The sequence below is a fragment of the Eubalaena glacialis genome, chromosome 17, assembly GCF_028564815.1.
Source record: "Eubalaena glacialis isolate mEubGla1 chromosome 17, mEubGla1.1.hap2.+ XY, whole genome shotgun sequence".
In the NCBI taxonomy this organism is placed as follows: Eukaryota; Metazoa; Chordata; class Mammalia; order Artiodactyla; family Balaenidae; genus Eubalaena; species Eubalaena glacialis.
Genome location: NC_083732.1, coordinates 15,259,469 through 15,278,877, shown reverse-complemented (window position 1 = coordinate 15,278,877; position 19,409 = coordinate 15,259,469). Strand labels below are relative to the sequence as shown.

The 19,409-nt window shown below is 41.9% G+C and overlaps 1 protein-coding gene across 6 annotated transcripts in view; it reads right to left on the bottom strand.

Annotated features, from left to right (window-relative positions):
* Positions 1-19,409, bottom strand: part of SULF1 (sulfatase 1) — a 161,107-nt gene that overhangs the window by 56,923 nt on the left and 84,775 nt on the right. For all 6 annotated transcript variants that reach the window (XM_061171316.1, XM_061171318.1, XM_061171315.1 and 3 more), the window contains 3 exons: positions 18,446-18,518; positions 17,909-18,138; positions 4,053-4,292 (listed from right to left, as the gene is read on the bottom strand). In XM_061171316.1, the coding sequence (XP_061027299.1) occupies positions 4,053-4,292; positions 17,909-18,080 (412 nt within the window). In that variant the 5' untranslated portion in view covers positions 18,081-18,138; positions 18,446-18,518. The remainder of the gene's footprint in view (positions 1-4,052; positions 4,293-17,908; positions 18,139-18,445; positions 18,519-19,409) is intronic.

Here is a 19,409-nt window from a genome sequence, read left to right as displayed (position 1 = left end):
TCATTTAAATCCATGTATTCTGGATGCCTCCCAAAATAAGCCTCTTAGTAATATGTCTTCTCTGAGTTGTTCTTCATAAAACTGATTGCTGCTTTGTGCTTTTCTCTAGATGGATATTTATGTATAATACATAGTTCAGTTTCCGTCATTATTTTTCTTAGGTTCTCAGCTAAATGTTCCAAATAACGTATTCATTATTAGGAAAACATTAAAATCTTTATATATTGGCTCCTCCCACCCCCCAACTAGTTTAGTGGCTCATAAATAAATATGCTGGTTTAATACCTACTCACCAATTCTCTTAACTTCCTAAGATGTCTGTCATCCTGATGTGCTTATTTGTGGATTTTCAAATGGGTCTCTGTCCCTGGTTGGATCGATAATTATTGTCACAGAGACATCTTTACTTCCTAATTGTCTGAGACATGTCAATATTTTCCCATCAAAGATGAATTTAAATTATGTAGCTCATTATCACTGCCATTTTAGTCTTCCAATTTTTCATTTTTCTGATTTACTAATGGGCACATCAAAATTTATTTTCCTGAGTGTATATCATCCGTTTTCTATTCATAGCTAAGTGTTTGGACGAGTCCTAAGTGTTTGGAAAAGTCCTGTTTCCCTTAAAGAATTCCTTTTACTTTACAGGATGACTCACTATAAATTCCATTATTACCTAAGTGTCTAGACCCCTGGGAAGAAGGTTGGCTTCAGAATCTGAGTTAGTTTCCAGGAGCAAATCTCCTCTCCCTGAAGAAGACAACTGATTGAAGCAGGCCTACTGGGCTGCACCAAAGGACTGACAGTAGTCCCCGGGAAAGCCGGATGGTCTGCGGCTTCATCCTAGACCTAACCCATAAGGTTAGGGTAGAATACTGGAAAGAGGCCTGAAGACCAAAGTCCTGTTGCCCACTCTTCCTGTTAGAACATCAGATGTGTCACTTCAGCAAGTCACCTTAATCTTGTAGGTCTAAATTTGTTCGTCTGAGAACAAAGGAATTGAAAAACTAAATTATCTCTGAGTTTTATTCCAGCTCTTGTAGGGTGGACACAGCACAGGATAATTGAAACAAGTTCCAGAGTACACTCCACTTCTTAGAAGCAACAGATTTGTTTTTTCTTGGTGACCCAGTGAGCTGTGTAATGGATGGCATTTCCATTTTTGCTTTTGCCATCTGGAAGTTAGTTCCAAATATGCAGCCTTTCTCTACAACTCCGTGGTATGCCTGAAGTTTGCATATTAACCTTTGCCTTGATTTTAACTGGTTCTACCCTTCGTTTCCATTCGACAGTGTCCTTATTGCTCTGTATCTTATTATGTTTTATGTGTCTCTGCCAGGCACTTCGGAATGAAGCATGATAGAAATATATGTAAAGAAATAAGATAAAGAAATAAAGAAAGAGGAAAGATGTTGGAGTCAGGTGTGCTGGATTCAGTCTGTCACTGACAAGCTTGTGACCTCGGATAAACCCTCCTGAGTTTCGGTTTCTTCACTGGCAATATGGGCAAATCCTTTCAAAGTTTCCGGAAGAATTAGTTGAGAAAACTTAGCTAAAGTGCCTGGTACAGAGGAAGCAAGCATCAAATATCAATTTCCCTTTTTTCCCCTTTCTTCCCTGCTGCCCAGCTTTACTGAGATATAATTGACAATCAAAAATTGTAAGCAAATTATACTCCAATAAAGATGTTAAAAAAAAAACTTAAAAAAAAATTGTAAGGTGGGACTTCCCTGGTGGTCCAGTGGCAAAGAATCCGCCTTCCAATGCAGGGGACGCGTGTTCGATCCCTGGTCGGGAAACTAAGATCCCACATGCCGCGGAGCACCTAAGCCCGCGCACCGCAACTACTGAGCTCGCGCGCCTCAACCAGAGAGCCTGCGTGCCGCTAACTACAGAGCCCTCGTGCTCTGGAACCCGGGCGCCACAACTACAGAGCCCACGCACCCTGGAGCCTGCGCGTCACAACTAGAGAGAAGCCTGCGAGCCGCAGCTAAGACCCGATGCGGCCAAAAATAAATAAGTAAATAAAAAATAAAAAAACCTTTTAAAAAAATTGTAAAGTTTACAGCCTGATGGTCCGCTATACGTAGACATTGTGAAATATTAACCACTGCCAAGCCAATCAACATATCCATCACTTCACATCTTTGCTAGTTTCCATTTTTTTCTTTGTGGTGAGAACACCCAAGATCTAGCCTTTTAGCAAATTTCAAGTACACAATAGAATACTGTCAACTAAAGCCACACTGCTGTTCACTATCTCTCCAGAACTTATTATCTTCTTTTTGTCCTTTCTTGATTTAGCCCTGAAATGAATTCGCAAGTCCTAATCGACAGTTCTAAGTTCTGGGCAGGGTTCCCTGTGTCACCAGCATCTCCATTTCCTAGGACGGACACCGTCCACACCGGTCTGGATACAGTGAGAGTTCTAATTCCCTAGGTTCCAACCCTCTCTGTCTCTCTATGTCTGCTACTAGGAATTAAATTATAAGGGAGCCTGGGAGTTGAAAGGCACTAATTTCATACAATGCTTCCCGCAAACGAAACACAATTTGGTGGTCAAAATCAGGCATCAGGCATCAGGGGACCATTTCTGATTTTGCTTCTGAGCTGGTCACACAGTATCTGAAATCCCCACATCAGTTATAAAATGGAGCTAAGTACATTTGCTGTTTATGAACCCTACAGGGATGTTTGATAGATTTGCAAATTGCTTTAGAGCTCGCAGGTGAAAGGTGCTATAAACTTAAATCACTTATGTGGGAAAACACACTCAGGATAAGGCACTCTGAGTAACCTAGTTTCTTTCTGAAGCATAAGCAAACACCCTTGAGGCTCATGGGAAGAGTTTCTTCTGTGAGTGGAGCTCTTGAATGCCTGTGGATGACAGTGCTATCATATCCACAATCAATAATTTCATCCATAAATAACAAGTATTAAGTGCCCACAAGGTGCTCTGCAAAGAAGCAAATGGCCACATATTTCCTAAGTCCAGTGGAAAAGATTAATTTCATTTTTAAAAGAGGTTTGAGAGAATACATTTATCTGATATCCTTTCCTTTTAAATCTTCAGAATAGAGAATCTGCAGACCTGAAAATCTTTTTCAACAAGCTTTAATTATGACACCCTTAATTCTTATGAATACGTCTAGTTGGTTCTGAAAAAATTATTTTTCATTACAGCCCCTCAATCAATATCTTTGTTTCTTTTTCATAAAGAAATGCTCAGAAAACCCAAGGAGAGCATATAAATGCTAGGAGAATAAAGGCTTTGGGGGCAACCTCACAGGAAGGAGCCTTGCTTCTTTCTTAGACTGGTATGATGTTCATGACCTCTCTGGAAGGAGGTCCCCAGTTTGCAAAAGACAACTCACCAAACCACTCACCTATGTAGGTTAAACAGTGATAGAAGATGTAGCAATTGGGATGCCCTCCTTTCCTGGGAGATGGGGGCGAACACTTGAGATCTAAAAGTCACCACAACTAAGCTAAAGAAACTCCCAATCCTATTAATTATGAGTAAATAAATAGATGAATTAATAAGGTACACCTCATTGGATTATTTCTTTCAGTTACGTACGAATTCAGTAAATAATTTTGATAATCTATTGTGCCCCAGATCCTGGGGTAGGTGTTAAGCAATTTCAAAGCGCTTGATGATTTCTCACCCAATCGGCAAGAATTTGCCAACAATTAAGACAAGCCTCAAGCTGCGCCGGGATGCCTGGAGATGTGGAAGATTGAGGTAAGCACGTTCATGCGATGAAAACTCTTCCGTTGCAGGTTCCCCTGGAAAATTCCAATTGCCGGTTGCTCTGATGGGGACAACACTTTCTTAATGTGTCTGCTGAGGATCACTGACTTTTCTCTAAGGGACCTCTCTCTGGGACGTCCATCAGAGGCGAAAGTAAGGGACGGGGAGGATGCGGAGAGAGACAAGCCTCGGCTCCTTGCACTTAGGGTCTGATTGGAACTTCATATATTTCACCATGCAGTGCATCCCCCAGAGGTGCGCTACCAGAGCTTCACGGGCTGGAAAACTCCCCCCTTACCTGTTCTGTAGCCGGTGCTGTTCAGATAGACGGCAAAAGTCCGCGGCTCGTGCACTGCCTGCCAGGAGGGGGAAGAGCAGTTCTCATTGTTGGTGTAGATATTGTGGTTGTGCACGTACTTGCCCGTGAGCATGGAGGAGCGGGAGGGGCAGCACATGGGCGTCGTCACGAAGGCGTTGGTGAAGGTGGCCCCCTCACGCTCCATAATCTTTCTGGTTTTGTTCATGACTTGCAGGGACCCTGGAAGGCACAATGGCCAGCATTGTTAACAGACAGCACCGCACGATCACCCACCGATGTCACGTCACTCAGGGACTCTGTTCCCCCTGACTTGTTCATTTCTCTTCCTTAGCTTGAAGGAGTCTATCATTTGACGAGCTCTCATTTCTAGAACAAAATGCAACATTTGGGATTCTGCCATCTCAAGTATTTTGCAGAATAAAAACACATTTCAGCTTCTCCCCTCCTTAATCACAAAGAAAAAAAAAAAAAAGAAAAGCAGGTTTATCTGATCACTAAAGCTAGAATTTTAGAGACGGAGCAGATTCCAAGGCCAGCAGCCCTTTGAAGATTATCAGAGAGCATCAAAACAGAGCATCAAAACTCCTAGCCCACCACACTCGCACCATGCCACAGACACTGTAGAGATGACGAGATAGAATGTTTTCATCGTATGAAATAAAAGAGGGGAGAAGTTTTCCAATTAAGTAAAAGTCCTTCCAAAATGCCTGTGTTTTTTTTTTTTTTTACTGGGGTCTAGTTGCTTTACGATGCTGTGTCAGTTTCTGCTGTACAACGAAGTGAATCAACTATATGTATACATGTATCCCCTCCCTCTTGACCTCCCTCCCACCCCCCCATCCCACCCATTTAGGTCACCACGGATCATTGAGTAGAGTTCCCTGTGCTGTACAGCAGGTTCCCACTAGCTATCTATTTTACACATGGTAGTGTATATATGTGGATCCGAATCTCCCAGTTCATCCCACCCCCCTTCCTCCCCTGTGTCCACACGTCTGTTTTCTATGCCTGTGTCTCTGTTCCTGTGCTACAAATTGGTTCATCTGTACCATTTTTCTAGATTCCACATATATGCGTTAATATACGATATTTGTTTTTCTCTTTCTGGCTAACTTCACTCTGTATGACAGACTCTAGGTCCGTCCATCTCACTACAAATAACTCAATTTCATTGCTTTTTATGGCTGAGTAATATTCCATTGTATATATGTGCCACATCTTCTTTATCCATTCACCTGTTGATGGACACTTAGGTTGCTTCCATGTCCTGGCTATTGTAAATAGAGCTACAATGAACATTGTGGTACATGACTCTTTTTGAATTATGGTTTTCTCAGGGTATATGCCCAGTAGTGGGATTGCTGGGTCGTATGGTAGTTCTATGTTTAGTTTTTTAAGGAACCTCCATACTCTTCTCCATAGTGGCTGTATCAATTTACACTCCCACCAAGAGTGCAAGAGGGTTCCCTTTTCTCCACACCTTCTCCAGCATTTATTTTTTGTAGATTTTTTGATGACGACCATTCTGACCGGTGTGAGGTGATTTCTCATTGTAGCTTTGGTTTGCAAAATGCCTGTGTTTAATTAAAAAAAGATCTTCAATGTAAGTTGGTATCCTCTAGCAAACTCACCACATACCTGCCAGTTTTTCTACCAGGATAGTACGATCAGTTTATATTTTCACCTGTTTCCACGTCATTTTAAAAGATGGGTTGTTTGTTTGTGAAAGAGCTATGATTCTATCGCATTCAAAAGTATCTGCATAGTAGTAAAGTATGCCATTTGAACTGTAAAGGATGAAATTGTACATACGATTGCTGAGGAAGAAAAAAAAAACACCTATTTCGATTATCCAGCCAAACATGGAAGCTGAAACCCATCCAAATACTGCAGGAAAAAAAAAGCTCAGGCCAGAATTCAATAGTCTTTTCAGGACCTGTCAAGAAATGCACTACAGAGCACTACAGCCAAGGCCATTGCATTTCAATCCTGGAGCCTCACATTTCCAACAGGTCCTACTTCTTCCAAAGAAAGGGAGAAAGTCTACGTAGCTTTCCAAGAAGGAAGGAAATCGTAATGCAAACCAGGCAAGCATTCAGAGCAGAAGAGAAGCGTGCAGCCATCCAAAAACCACAGTTAGCCTGATTTTTTTTCACGTACGAGCTCTTACCATTCACATGAAAACAGAAAAGATGGTCTCTAATTGGGCCTCCTTAGAGCTCCCTAAAATATGCTTCAGTGAGGAGGATTCCTAACTGCTTTTTCTCCCCTGGTTGTATTCAGGGGATCAAGCAACCTTTTTGCCATCAGTGGATAACATGCAGTGAGCACCACTTCATGCTGAGCATTCATTCTATTGACCTCAACTCTCCGGACTGACCCCCCAAGGTGTAGCATTAACAGCAGAAACGGAAAATCCTCTGCTGCCTCTCATCTTCAGCAGTAAACTATCCAGATGAGAATTTACATATGAAAATTGCTTAGGGATATCTGCAAAGCAAGGTAGACGTGAGCGTGGATATAGCAGTAGCAGGACGTATAAAGACAGCGGGGACCGGAGGCAATGTTTAATAAGAGCTCTGCCACAGGAGATGAGGACAAATGGAAGGAAAGGAGGAAGAAAAACATGGGATGGGCGAAGTGTACTGTGGGTAGCACGGGGAAGGTGGTATGCACGGTGCACTGGAGGTGGGAAGAAGTAAGTGGAGTGATGAAAATGGCACGTGGATTTTCTGGAATGAAAACGAATATGAAGACTTCTCCTGATGAAATGGGCAGCAGATTTAGCCAATAGCTTGGAGGCTGGGCAGAGATAGTTGGATTTGACAGAATAGACAAAATGACGGCAGAGCAAGTTCTTTGCCAAAGGCATGAAGGACATGATAAGAAAAAAGTCTTTGAGAGGTGTTGCCATGGCAATGGAAGTATGTGCATTGCGCGGTGGGTGGGGAATAGGCTGGTCCATCAAGGGTATGGCCAAAAGGTTGCGGAACCCACCCGGCCATGGGATGATAAGAACTTGAACTGGGTTGTGCCTTTAAAATAGAAGGACTCTTAAGCAGCAGACCCAAGAGATGTTGTAATGCATCAGAAGGCTGTGAGTTGACTCACAGTTTTCAGCCTGGGAAGAAAACTGGAAAAGTAATGGTTTCACTGTTACTCAAGAAGTAACTAACAAGAAATATGTCCTATAGAAGATCAAAGAAGTGCATTTTAGAAATGTTGTGTTTTATATTTGTGTTGGTTGATCACACACGGGGAAAGAGCCTGGAGAAAATACATGAAATGAGACGCAGGAGTGGGGAGAGAGTTCGAGGTTGATGCCAAAGTCCATTCCCTTATTACTCCTTCCTCTTTAGAAAACTGCAGTGATTACTTATGGTAATAGCTTGAATTTTGGGAAAACTCAGCAAACACTGTTGACCAAATTTTATTGCCTAATAGTCGTTTCATGTCAAAGAATGACTTCTCAGAGTTTCCTTATGAGCCCAGCTGGACTCAAATTTAAACAAACAAAAAAAATGCAGCTGGAGGCCATCCTCCAAGGTCCGGAATCACAAAGCTGCAACCTCCAGTTTACAGACTTATTTGGACCGCAGCACAGGATGGGAGGTGAAAATCTGATCTAAGTTCAAATAATCTATAAACTGGGGACTAAACTCAGCCCCTTGCATCATAATTGCCCCAGCCAGGACTCTCCTCTCATTCTAAGTATCTTTCTTTTCTTAATTGACTGAGCTGGTTGTACCGAGGAACTAAAAAATCCCTCCAAATGCTCTGCTTCTAACTGGTCCACGTGTCAAAGGGAACAATGAAGACGTTTGGTCCCTGCAGGTACTGTGACCACGGTAGCACCACGGGCAGGGTTCCCGAATGTGAGGTTCCTGAATGTGGCTTCACGTTTCTCAGTAAGGAGAAGATTCTGAGACAATGCTTCTCCAACGTTAAAAATCACCTGGAGCACATGTTCAATCCTAGACTTCTGGGTCCACCCTGAGATGCTGATTTAGTAAGACTCGGGAAGGACCAGAGAATTTGCATTTCTAACAAGCTCCCTGAGGATGCTGGCGCGGCCCCTCCCCACTCTTGGAGAACTCTTCGAGGCCTGACACAGAGCCAGGGAAGCCTCGAGCTGGAAGAGACTTTAGTGGGTGCCTCATTTTAAGTGATCTAAGTGGCTTAGACCGCTTCCAAGGCTGTAAGGTGGGCAGAGAGGAAGAGGAAGCACTGATTTCATAGTTTTACTCATGGATTTTCTACTTTACTCCCACTTCTAAGTGCTTCCCGTGTAGCAACTCATTTAACCCTGACAATAGCCTTCCATAGCGGGCGCTATTATTTATTATTCTCATACCAAGGATGATAAAGCTGAGGAGCAAAAGGGTTAAACAACATGCCTAGGGCCACACAGACCCTAAGCAGCAGAACCCAGTTGCAAAGGCAGGCAGTCTGCTCAGAGACCACGCTCTTAAGCTCCAACTAGGCTGAGTCCTGGCTGTGACATTGACGTTCTCAAGACTGAGACACAGAAATGATGTCTGCTCGGAGTCAGGATATGTCTCATTTTCTGTATTCTCATATCTTGCTTCATCCGGCCTCTTAGGGGAGATACTAACAGACACTAAAGCCCGTCTCCTGCCCTCTTAGGGGCTGAAGTGATTAAAGTAGCTCGGGCCCAGGTCGGGGTGAGTGGGCTGCAGGCGTGTCTGTCTTCAGAAGCCGACAGTCACACTGGTGTTAACTGCTGCCTCTGATCTCGGATCCCCTGCGTAGACACAGATGATGGCGCACAGGAATCATACCTCTTCCCTCTGCTGAGTCGCTGCACTCCAACAAGGTAAGCAAAAAGCTCCTTCTTTTCTTCTATGGCTGTGCAATGATGAATGTCAGCCAACAACACTGCCTCGTCCTGCTTCTACAGCCACTATGATTGCACCAGTGACTTTTCATTGGGAAACTACCAAACACTATTCTGCATAAAACAACTCATAATTATGCACTTCCAGCTTGAGAGCAGTGGATGGGACCATGTCTTGTCCTACAGCTGGAAGGACTCAGCTTTGTTTTAAGCTGAAGCTCCTCACTTCTTCTGGGTTTCAGGCCTTTGGTGCCTAAAATGCAAATCGTGTTGATTCTTAGTTATCAGAACAATTATTTCATAGGAATGACATGAAGCTTAAGGCTAAAGAATCATAACGAGATTCCCAAAGCAGGGCTTAGGAGCGTGAGCACGAGAAGAGAAGGAGCCCTGGGTTTGGACTTGGGGGGAAACATCTGGGCGTTTGTCACAGATGAGCTTGAACAAGCCATTTACCCTCTTTTGGTTTGTGTTTCTCAGCTGTAAAATGGAGCTAATAATAGCTCCCCGGACTAGTTAGCAGGGCTGTTGAGCAAATGGCATGAGCTGCGGTTTTACTTTGTGATCACCTCAGCCCCAACGTGTTTCCTTTACTCTTGCCTTTTCCATCTCCCTATCTGTAATCACATCTGAATTCCAAAGCTAAGGTAAGAATACAGAGGTTGCAATGGACTGAACTTTCTCGTGTCCTTCCAAAATGTATAGGTTGAAACCTAACACCCAAGGTGATGGTATTAGGAGGTGGGGCTTTGGGAGGTGATTAGGTCATGAGGGTGGAGCCCTCATGAATGGGATCAGCCCCTCATAAAAGGGGCCACAGAGGGTTCCCTTGCCCCTTTCTCCATGTGAGGACACGGTGACAAGACAGCCACCTATGAACCAGGAAGTGGGTCCTCACCACACACCGAATCTGCTGGAGCCTTGATCTTGGACTTTTCAGCCTCCAGAACTGTGAGAAATAATTACCTGATAATTATAAATATAATAATTATATTACTAATTATTATAATAATTATATTATATATAATTATATATTATATATATTATTATATATAATTATATATTATATATATTATTATATATAATTATAATTATATTTATTTTATATTTATATATATTATAATTATTATATATAAATATATTATTATATATAATTATATTATAATTATATATAATAATTATAATATAATTATAATATAATAAATATTATAATTATAAATATTATAATAATTATAAACATCTGTTGTTTATAAGTCACTAAGCCACCCAGTCTATGATATTTGGTTAGAGCAGTCCTCACGGACTAAGACAGAGGTCAACTGCTTTGTCTGTGCTTCAAGACATAAAACGTTAATGCTGGATTAGAGATATCAGCTCCCCTCCACCCATCACACACTGTTCCCCACGGCCCTCGTAAGCAAGAAGCCTGACTTTATTATCATTTAAAATTGTCCTGTGAGGTGGAAGCCTGACAGGGATGTTATGAAGTGACCGTAATTAAGTCCAGTAGCTGGCATGGGGGCACTGCTGACTGGGCTGGCTTGAGGACAGGGAAGGTCCAGGCCACAGCTGAATCTTGGGGCTGCCAAGAAAAGCTGTCCCAGCGCCAGAGTTCCAGGTTGGGACTGGGGACATCTGCCATTCGCTCTTGCAGGGGTGGGGATGCCATAGCCAGGAATTTAAATCATTCTACAGGCTTCAACTCATTTATTCCCAAATCACATGTGTGAAAAAAGGTCAGGAGGGAGAAAATGTCCCACTAATCGGAATGACTTTACCAAAATCACACAGAGAGCTTGGATTACTTCATGTACATGTTAAACTTTACAACAAAGCTTTGCCTTTCCTGATTCAAATATCTTAGCATTTGATTATTCAATATTTCATACTATCAAATATTAACATTTTCATCGAGGCTGCTCATCATGTCCAGAAAAACTCACAAAACCAGAAATTCAATAATAAATTTTGTCATCATCATCCTTTAAGGAAGTCCCAGATATGTGGCATTCATACATACCTGGCTTCATAGAGCGACACACCTCTGTGTGAATTGCAACAATTCATGGTTTGATGAGTGATAATGACAAGCAAACACAACTCATTAAATGTGCAGGGTTGTTTCTAGATGCCATTGTTTTATGATGGGGTAAGGTTAATGATTTAAATATATAAATGGCCTGTGCTAAAGCACATCCCTGTTATTTTCCTATGCCAACAGTTAAGTATGGAACCTTAAACAGTGATATTTCCCATATTAAAAATGGCTTTATTGGTCTATTGAAAATTTTAATTCTGAAAGCATTAAAAAGATAACATGATCACACAGTATACCTTTTTCTACCAAAACTATGAAATTGGTAGGAAAGAAAAAAACAGATGTTTCAGCTAAAACCAGAGGAGGGAAAACAAGTTGGGGGAAGAAGGGACCAAGAAGCAGATAATAAATCTGTCTGGCATGTTTCCAGGTCACTAGGACCCATTATTTTTTTTCTCCTAAAGAGCTAAAGGCCATTAAAAGTGGAGACTAGTTTTTTAGGGGAATGGAAGTACAAATGCCTACAGGCTAGACAGAGAAGGTAGGCAGGTACAAGAAAAATTACAGAGCTTTCGTCTTCCCAGTTTTCTACGTTTGATAGAGATGTGGGTATACAGAACTTTCCCCTGACTGTAAGAAAATCAGCAGGATGGGCATGATGGCAAATAGCAAGTGCTCCTTGGCCTAAGTGTTGGGGAGCAGTGGAGAGTGGTGGGGACCGTGAGGGTCTCGGGAGGACACGCCCCACCTAATGGGGGCAGCTTTGACTCCCCTTCAAGCATTTAACTGATGGCTGCCTCATGGGAATGTAAGCCCTCATTATTCTGAACTTTCAAGAAAAGTCGGAATCTGGATTTTTTTCCTTTTTATGTAAAATCACCTGATCTTTTAAAATGTTGCCTTGATTTTAAAAAGTGTGCTGGTCAAGCAAAACACATCTGTGGGCTAGCTCTGGACTGTAGATCCCATTTGTGACCTCTGCTTTAAACAAAGTGTTTCCATGTACTTAAGATTTCTTAATTATCCTTATGATCTAAGAGAAGCATTGGGTCAGCGTTACTGAGATGTTAGCACCAGTCCAATTTCCTAAGAATTTAAGAAATGCCACATTGAGCCAGATCAATGGTCTAATCAGCTCATTATTTTGTTTCTCAGAGTGGCACCCAGGGACCATTTGGGAAAGATTTAGAGCCTAATCTCTTTGACTCTAGTCTCAGAAAGTTAGGGGAGTCCCACAAGCATTTCTGATTTTCTTCTTTTTGATTTGTAAGATATTTCAAGTGCAGGGAAAAATAGAATAAATAACATGACTCCTAGCTTTGTCAAAGCTTAACATTTGATCATAGTTTCTTCAGATATATATTTTAAATTTTAAAATGAAATATGGATACTGCTGATGTTCTTGGTTACCACTCCTTCCCCAGATGGTAACCATCATCCCAAACTTCATGTTAATCATGTCCATTTGTGTTTTTCTAGCTTAAAAAAAACCCATAATTCGAAAATATACATGCACCCCAATGTTCATAGCAGCATTATTTACAATAGCCAAGACATGGAAGCAACCTAAGTGCCCATCAACAGACAACTGAATTAAGAAGATGTGGTACTGGGAATTCCCTGGTAGCCCAGTGGTTAGGACTCCATGCTTTCACTGCCAAGGGCGCAGGTTCAGTCCCTGGTTGGGGAACTAAGATCCCACGAGCCATGTGGCGTGGCCAAAAGCAAAAAATAAAAAATAAATAAAATAAAATCAATCATACATTATTTTTAAAAAAGAAGATGTGGTACATATATATACAATGGAATATACTCAGTCATAAAAAAGAATGAAATAATGCCATTTACAGCAACATGGATAGACCTAGAGATTATCATACTAAGTGAAGTAAATCAGACAGAGAAAGACAAATATCATATCACTTATACGTGTAATCTCAAATATGATACAAATGATCTTATTTACAAAACAGAAATGGACTCACAGACATAGAAAACAAACACGGTTACCAAAGAGGAAAGGAGGGGGAGGGATAAATTAGGAGTTTGGGATTAACATATACACACTACTATATATAAAATAGATAACTAACAAGGACCTACTGTATAGCACAGGGAACTATACTCAATATTTTGTAATAACCTATAAGGGAAAAGAATCTGAAAAAAATAGATATATATGTACGTATAACTGAATCACTTTGCTGTACAGCTGAAACTAACAGAATATTGTAAATTAACTATACTCCAATTTTTTTAAAAAAGGTGTAAATCTCCACCCATTAACTTTGCCTAAAAACCTGAACTATTTACAGGTAGAGGCATAACCTGAACCACTTCTCAAGTTGTGGAAAAAGCAAATCCAGAAGTACGGGGACCGTTGGTTAAATTACTTAATCTTTCCATGGATCAAGTGTTCTCCTGGGATGATGATCTTTGTCCTACCCACCCAACTTGGGTGGGATGACAATAAAATGCAATAATGAGAATAAATGTTCTTTGGAAAAAGATAAAGTGTTATCCACATATAAGGTTCTAGCACTTTTATTAGTAGATTCCTCATGTGTTTCACTCCTTTCACAAAGTACTAGTTTACTTTATTTGTCCTCAAAGTTGAGGGAGGGGCCCCAGTCCTACTTAACAAGAGCCTTCCTTCCCAGCTTGTTTCATAAACTTGGATTACAATCCTTCTTAGCCTTTGTCTTTCCAGACAAAGAGATACAATTGTTTTATTCTTTCCTAAAAGGAAAAGTATTCTATTACAATTTTTGTAGTTGTTTTCCTAAGCCTTTTCTAAGTCTGTTATATCCTTCTGGAGGCACAGAAGCCAAAATGCCTGCAGCGTTACAGGTGCAAAAGTTTTGCTTAGGTGAAGATTTATTCAATATTTGGCAAACATAATCACATGTAAGTAAAAAATCAAACCAAAATAAACCACGTCAAAACCACAATTAGAGAACATCTCACACCCATTAGGATGGCTATTATCAAAAAACCAGCAAACAGCAAATGTTGTCAAGAATGTGGAGAAACTGGAACCCTTATGTACTGTTGGTGGGAATGGACAATGGTGCAGTCGCTATGAAAACAGTATTGCAGTTCCTCAAAAAAATTAAAAATAGAATTAATGATCTAGCAACCCCATTTCTGGGTATATAGCCCCAAAGAATTGAAAGCAGCGTCTCAAAGAGACACTTATACACCTATGTTCATAGTAGCATTATTCACAATAATCAAAAAGCAGAAGCAACACTAATGTCTAATAAGAGATCAATGGATAAACACAGGGTGGATATACATATAATGGAATATTATTCAACCTTCAAAAGGAAGGAAATTCTGAGACATGCTACAACACAGATGAACAGTGAGGAAGGACATTATGCTAAGTGAAATAAGCCAGTTGCAAAAAGACAAATACTGTATGATTCCACTTATATGAAGTACCCAGAGCAGTCAAATTCATAGAGACAGAAAGTAGAATGGTGGTTGCCAAGGGCTGGGGGTTTAGGGAGTTACTGTTTAATAGGTATAGAGTTTTAATTTTATAGAATGAAAAGAGTTTCGGAGATTGGTTGCACAACAATGTGAATGTACTTAACACTGTTGAATTGTACACTTAAAAATGGTTAAGATGAGGACTTCCCTGGTGGTGCAGTGGTTAAGAATCTGCCTGCCAATGCAGAGGAAACGAGTTCGATCCCTGGTCCAGGAAGACCCCACATGCCGCGGAGCAACTAAGCCCATGCACCACAACTACTGAGCCCGCATGCTGCAACTACTGAAGCCCGCGTGCCTAGAGCCCGTGCTCCGCAACAAGAGAAGCCACCGCAATGAGAAGGCCACGCACCGTAACGAAGAGTAGCCCCCGTTCGCCGCAACTACAGAAAGCCCGTGCGCAGCAATGAAGACAGAACGCAGCCAAAAAAAAAAAAAAAAAAAAAAAAAAAAAAAATTGGTTAAGATGATTAGAAAAAACACAAAAGCCAACTAAAGTCTAGAGCAGTTAAGTGTCAAGAAAGATCATGAGAGCATTACAATCGGCCAGGCAGAAGTCTCCATCAAACTGTCCTCACTACCAAGAGCATAATTTTTCTGCTGAGAAAAGAAGTCTTCTCTAAATTTTTACCCGTGGTTCACAGCGATTCATCATCAACTTGTTCTGCCAGTGGGATAACAAGACCCATCTTAGCTGTTATCTCGGAACCTAGGGCGTGACCATGTATTTACAGGTTGTTTTAGGAAGGGCTCAATAAATATTTGTTGAAGGACGGATTGAAGGAAGGAATCATGGTTAAATGTGTAGCTTCGGAGACCCAGCCCTAATACAGATCCTGAGTTTACCATTTCCTAGCTCATCACAGCCTATGCGACTTCTCTAAGCCTCATTTATCTTAAGTGTAAACTGAGGAGAGTAATAGTAACCACTTCATAGAGCGATTGTGATGATTAAATGAGTGAATGCTTAGCCTGGTATCTGGGTAGGAAATCAAGGAAGGAAGTAAAGGCAAGGCAAACATGTAGGAAACAGCTGGGTTGATTGAACCTGGCCTACGACTCTTCACCATTATATCCATGTGCTTCCACTAGAAGCCAGTGTTTAATAACTGCTTAATAAATATTTACTGAATGAATTAATTAACTATAGGATAAGGATGAAATTTTGAACTCTTAAAAATACACTGATCAAACAATTCCTTAATTTATTTTAAAGACAAGGATTGTATATTGAAGAGGTAGATCATGATGGATACTTGCATTCATTTCTGGGAATTGTGTTAGCCTTTTCAGGCCCCTGTGGGTCCATTTCCAGTTTACTGAGCACCTACTAGATTCCCAGCACAGTCCCAGCATCAGGACTGCAACATAAATAAAACACTACCCTGCCCTCTAGCTGCTCTCAGTTGAGTGGAAGAGACAGGTATGGAAGCACATGGTGGATTAAAGGTCATACGCTGGAGGCAGGTCCAAGGTGGTGCAAAGGAAAGTTCCCTCCACCCTGCTGGACAGCAGGATCGTTTTGGTAAAGGAAGACCCCCAAGGGGAAGGCATCTGGACTGGGTCACGAAGAATAGGTAGAGGTTTGTCAGGTGGAAAAATGGGGAAAGGGCAGAGGGGATGAGATGTACAAAGGCATGAAATATAGGTGAGGGAGATGAAACCACCAGACACCTTCAGGGAAGTGTAAGTTGTTTCCATGAAGCACAGAGCAAAAGTGGGGGAAAGGGAAATAGCCTTACAGAAATAGGTAGGGACAGATGCCCGGCGCTCATCAGCCTGCAGAGGGGAGGGGCTTAATCCTCTTGGTAAAGGAACCTGGTGGAGGGTTTTAAGCAGCAGAGACCTGATCAGATACTTGCAGGAAATGAAGAATAGGTAGGAAGGGCCAGACTAGAGGGCACAGGTGGGTCACGTGACCAACCAGTTAGGGAAAAACTGGGAGAGAAGAGAATGGCTTCACTGAAAAGGATGGATACGAGAGATGTTAAGGGAGGTGACTTCAAAGGTCTTCACTTTACTTGCCCTGTAGGTGAATGAAACTTAAACCACCAGCCACATACATACTAAAGTCGTACCTGCAAGACTTTTCATTTTGGCATGATGCCTGAAAATCCATGGTCTTGCTTAAGCAATTAAGTGAAAGGGACTCCCCTGGTGGCACAGTGGTTGAGACTCTATGCTCCCAATGCAGGGGGCCCGGGTTCAATCCCTGCTCAGGGAACTAGATCCCACATGCATGCTGCAACTAAGAGTTCGCGTGCCACAACTAAGGAGCCCGCCAGCCGCAACTAAGACCCGGCGCAACCAAATAAGTAAATAAAAATTAAAAAATAAGCAATTAAGTGAGAGACAACAGACGCTGCAAGTCACCTCCAACAATCATTACCTCTGCTGGCTTTTAGTGCCTTTGTTTCCAGCTGAACCCAAAAAGTTAACTTTTTGGGATTCCAGGGTTTGGTTTCCAATTGGAAATCAAAGTCCCTATCCCTGTGGATCAAATTCCAGCCTGGAGGGGTTTATCCTCAAAGACCCTAGCCAGAGGAGCTCTGGAAAGAAGCCCAGGGTGCTCTGCTAGCAGGAAGTCTAAAAGCTACTAGCGACGGTCAAGTTCAGCGTGATGGATAAGCCTAGCTGAGCGATTCCTGAGAGCAAGGCATTGCGTCCAGGAATGGAAATGAGTGGTGGTGACAACTCGTAAGGGCAAGCTTTTCATTTGTCCTAGGTACCCTAGAAGAACTTGACCTTAAGCTTATGGGCAAGACCATAGGGCTGGGCCATTAAAGAAAGTGAGAAGGTGAGAAACTAAATCAGGTGATACAGAAGCTAAGCTGAAACACCAGATGTTGGCAGGCTTTCTAAGTGCTCTAGAATTAACCCAGGTGAGCGAATTCTTCAGAAAAGCATCCTGTCTAAGGTGGTAGCAGTGAATTACTACCAGAAGGATGTGCAGAATACTGTAACTTTCAATTCCCTAACAATCACAAGCTGTGAATAAAGGAATCACCTTAATAATAATGACAATCGACAAGTTCTTTTTGTATCCACCTATGTTCATATGCATTGCAGAGAATTACAGTCATAATCTCATACTCTTTGAAACAAATTTGCCCAAATATTTTGAAAAGTTCTGGACCAAGAGTTTTCCAAGGCGCACGATCCAACCCTTGACTTCTACAGTTTCATGCTTCCTCTCGCCTGCCATCCTCCCATCCTCCCACCCCACCCCTAGCTTCAAAAACTTAAGATCAGAAGAGTCAAGTTGAAACACAAACCAAACGCTGTATCATTAATACGAGTACATTTTATAACCTAGGTTGTTGGTTCAGATACTACCATGATGTGCCAAACCCCCAAAAGTTAACTGACTGTTACTGATAATGCAAGCCAGCAAATCATTTGAGCAAAAGAGACCAACAAGTGAAAAACCCAGTGTCTCACCCAGCTCCACGTCCTGATCATCGGTGAGCACAAGAATGATGTTGGGTCGGATGTTTTTTCGTTCCTGCTGTATCCGGCCTCTGAACCTCGGGGATCTGATGGTTGAACCGAGGCTCCCCAGCAGCTGTGTGCCCAGCACAGCCAAAACTAGAGCACAGCAAGAATACTTCATTGTGCTTGGTCCAATGTCGCAAAACTGACAAAATGTCTGTCTCCTGGTTCCTGCAGCTCTGGGCAGTCAGAGAGAAAGTGAGAGGGAGAGACGAAAATGAAATCCAAACCCCAAACACAGTTGTAGAAAAAGCACTACAACTCAGTGAGAACTGGCACATAAACCGGCAGAGAAAGGGCTGCCCATGAGTCAGAAGCGGCAAACCCTCCCAGGCGTCAGGTCGTTTTTTTAAGCGCTTGATTATTTTGCAAATTCACTTTTGTCCTTTATTCTCATTCCAACTTTTCCGATTTCAAAATTCATTGCCAAAATAGAATTTCCAACACAGAGCTCAGATGTAAAAGCTTTCTGACAAGAGCTAATACCTTGAATTAGGTATCCTGGTTGAATAATCAATTGCTATACTCGGAGGTATTCAGGACATCTGCAGATGGGGTCCTGGAAGGGGGAGAAAAAACACAAAGGAAACGTCAGTCAAGGATTTTGACACAGATTTTTGGTCTGAAATAGTCTCTTGAAACAGCATAAATATGTATGTATAGATATGATTTATATATTATATTTATATATAAGTATAATAAATATAAATGTAATATATAAATCATATCTATACATATATATTGATATAATTTTTAAAATCTGTACTCCAAAAGGGAGAAACAGAAGGAAACAACATTCAGAACTGCTAACAAATGACATGAATAACACCTTCATTTCATAATCATAAATACGGTGATCTGGGTATCATCCCTGCTCACACTTTAACAGTACTTCAAACATCCCCAAGAAAACAAATGACTGATACGGAAGAGCCAGCAGTGCCTGTGAAACCACAGTGCACTGGAGTGTTTGCATCTGGGGAGCGTTAACTCACCTGCATACGATATTGAGTACTTATCAAGCAGAATGAAACGCAAAGCTGTCATTTGTCATCTGCATGATGTCACTCACTGCCCAGGAGAGTTCTTTTTGCTGACAAAGACTTCATAGTAAGTGGCTGGGAGAGCAACCTTTCCCAGTCTCCGAAAAGCTAACTGTCCTCCATCAATCACCGGGGGAAGGGATGCTTCCTCCCGGCTGGGCTGGTCCCTCGGCCCAGCCCTCGTCCCCAGCGCATCGGCGCCTAAGGGGACAGAGCCCTCCTCCGACTGTCAGCACCAGCTTCACTACTGTCCAGAGCCGGTGCAGCGCCGCTAGCACCGAGGTTTGGCTTTGCCGCAGCAGATCTTAACCTGCAAAGCAACATGACTGATGGGCTCTGAGGCTGTTGGTTAGAGGCGACCCTTCCACCTTAAAAAAATCAAATCAAATCAAATCTGGAGGGGAGCA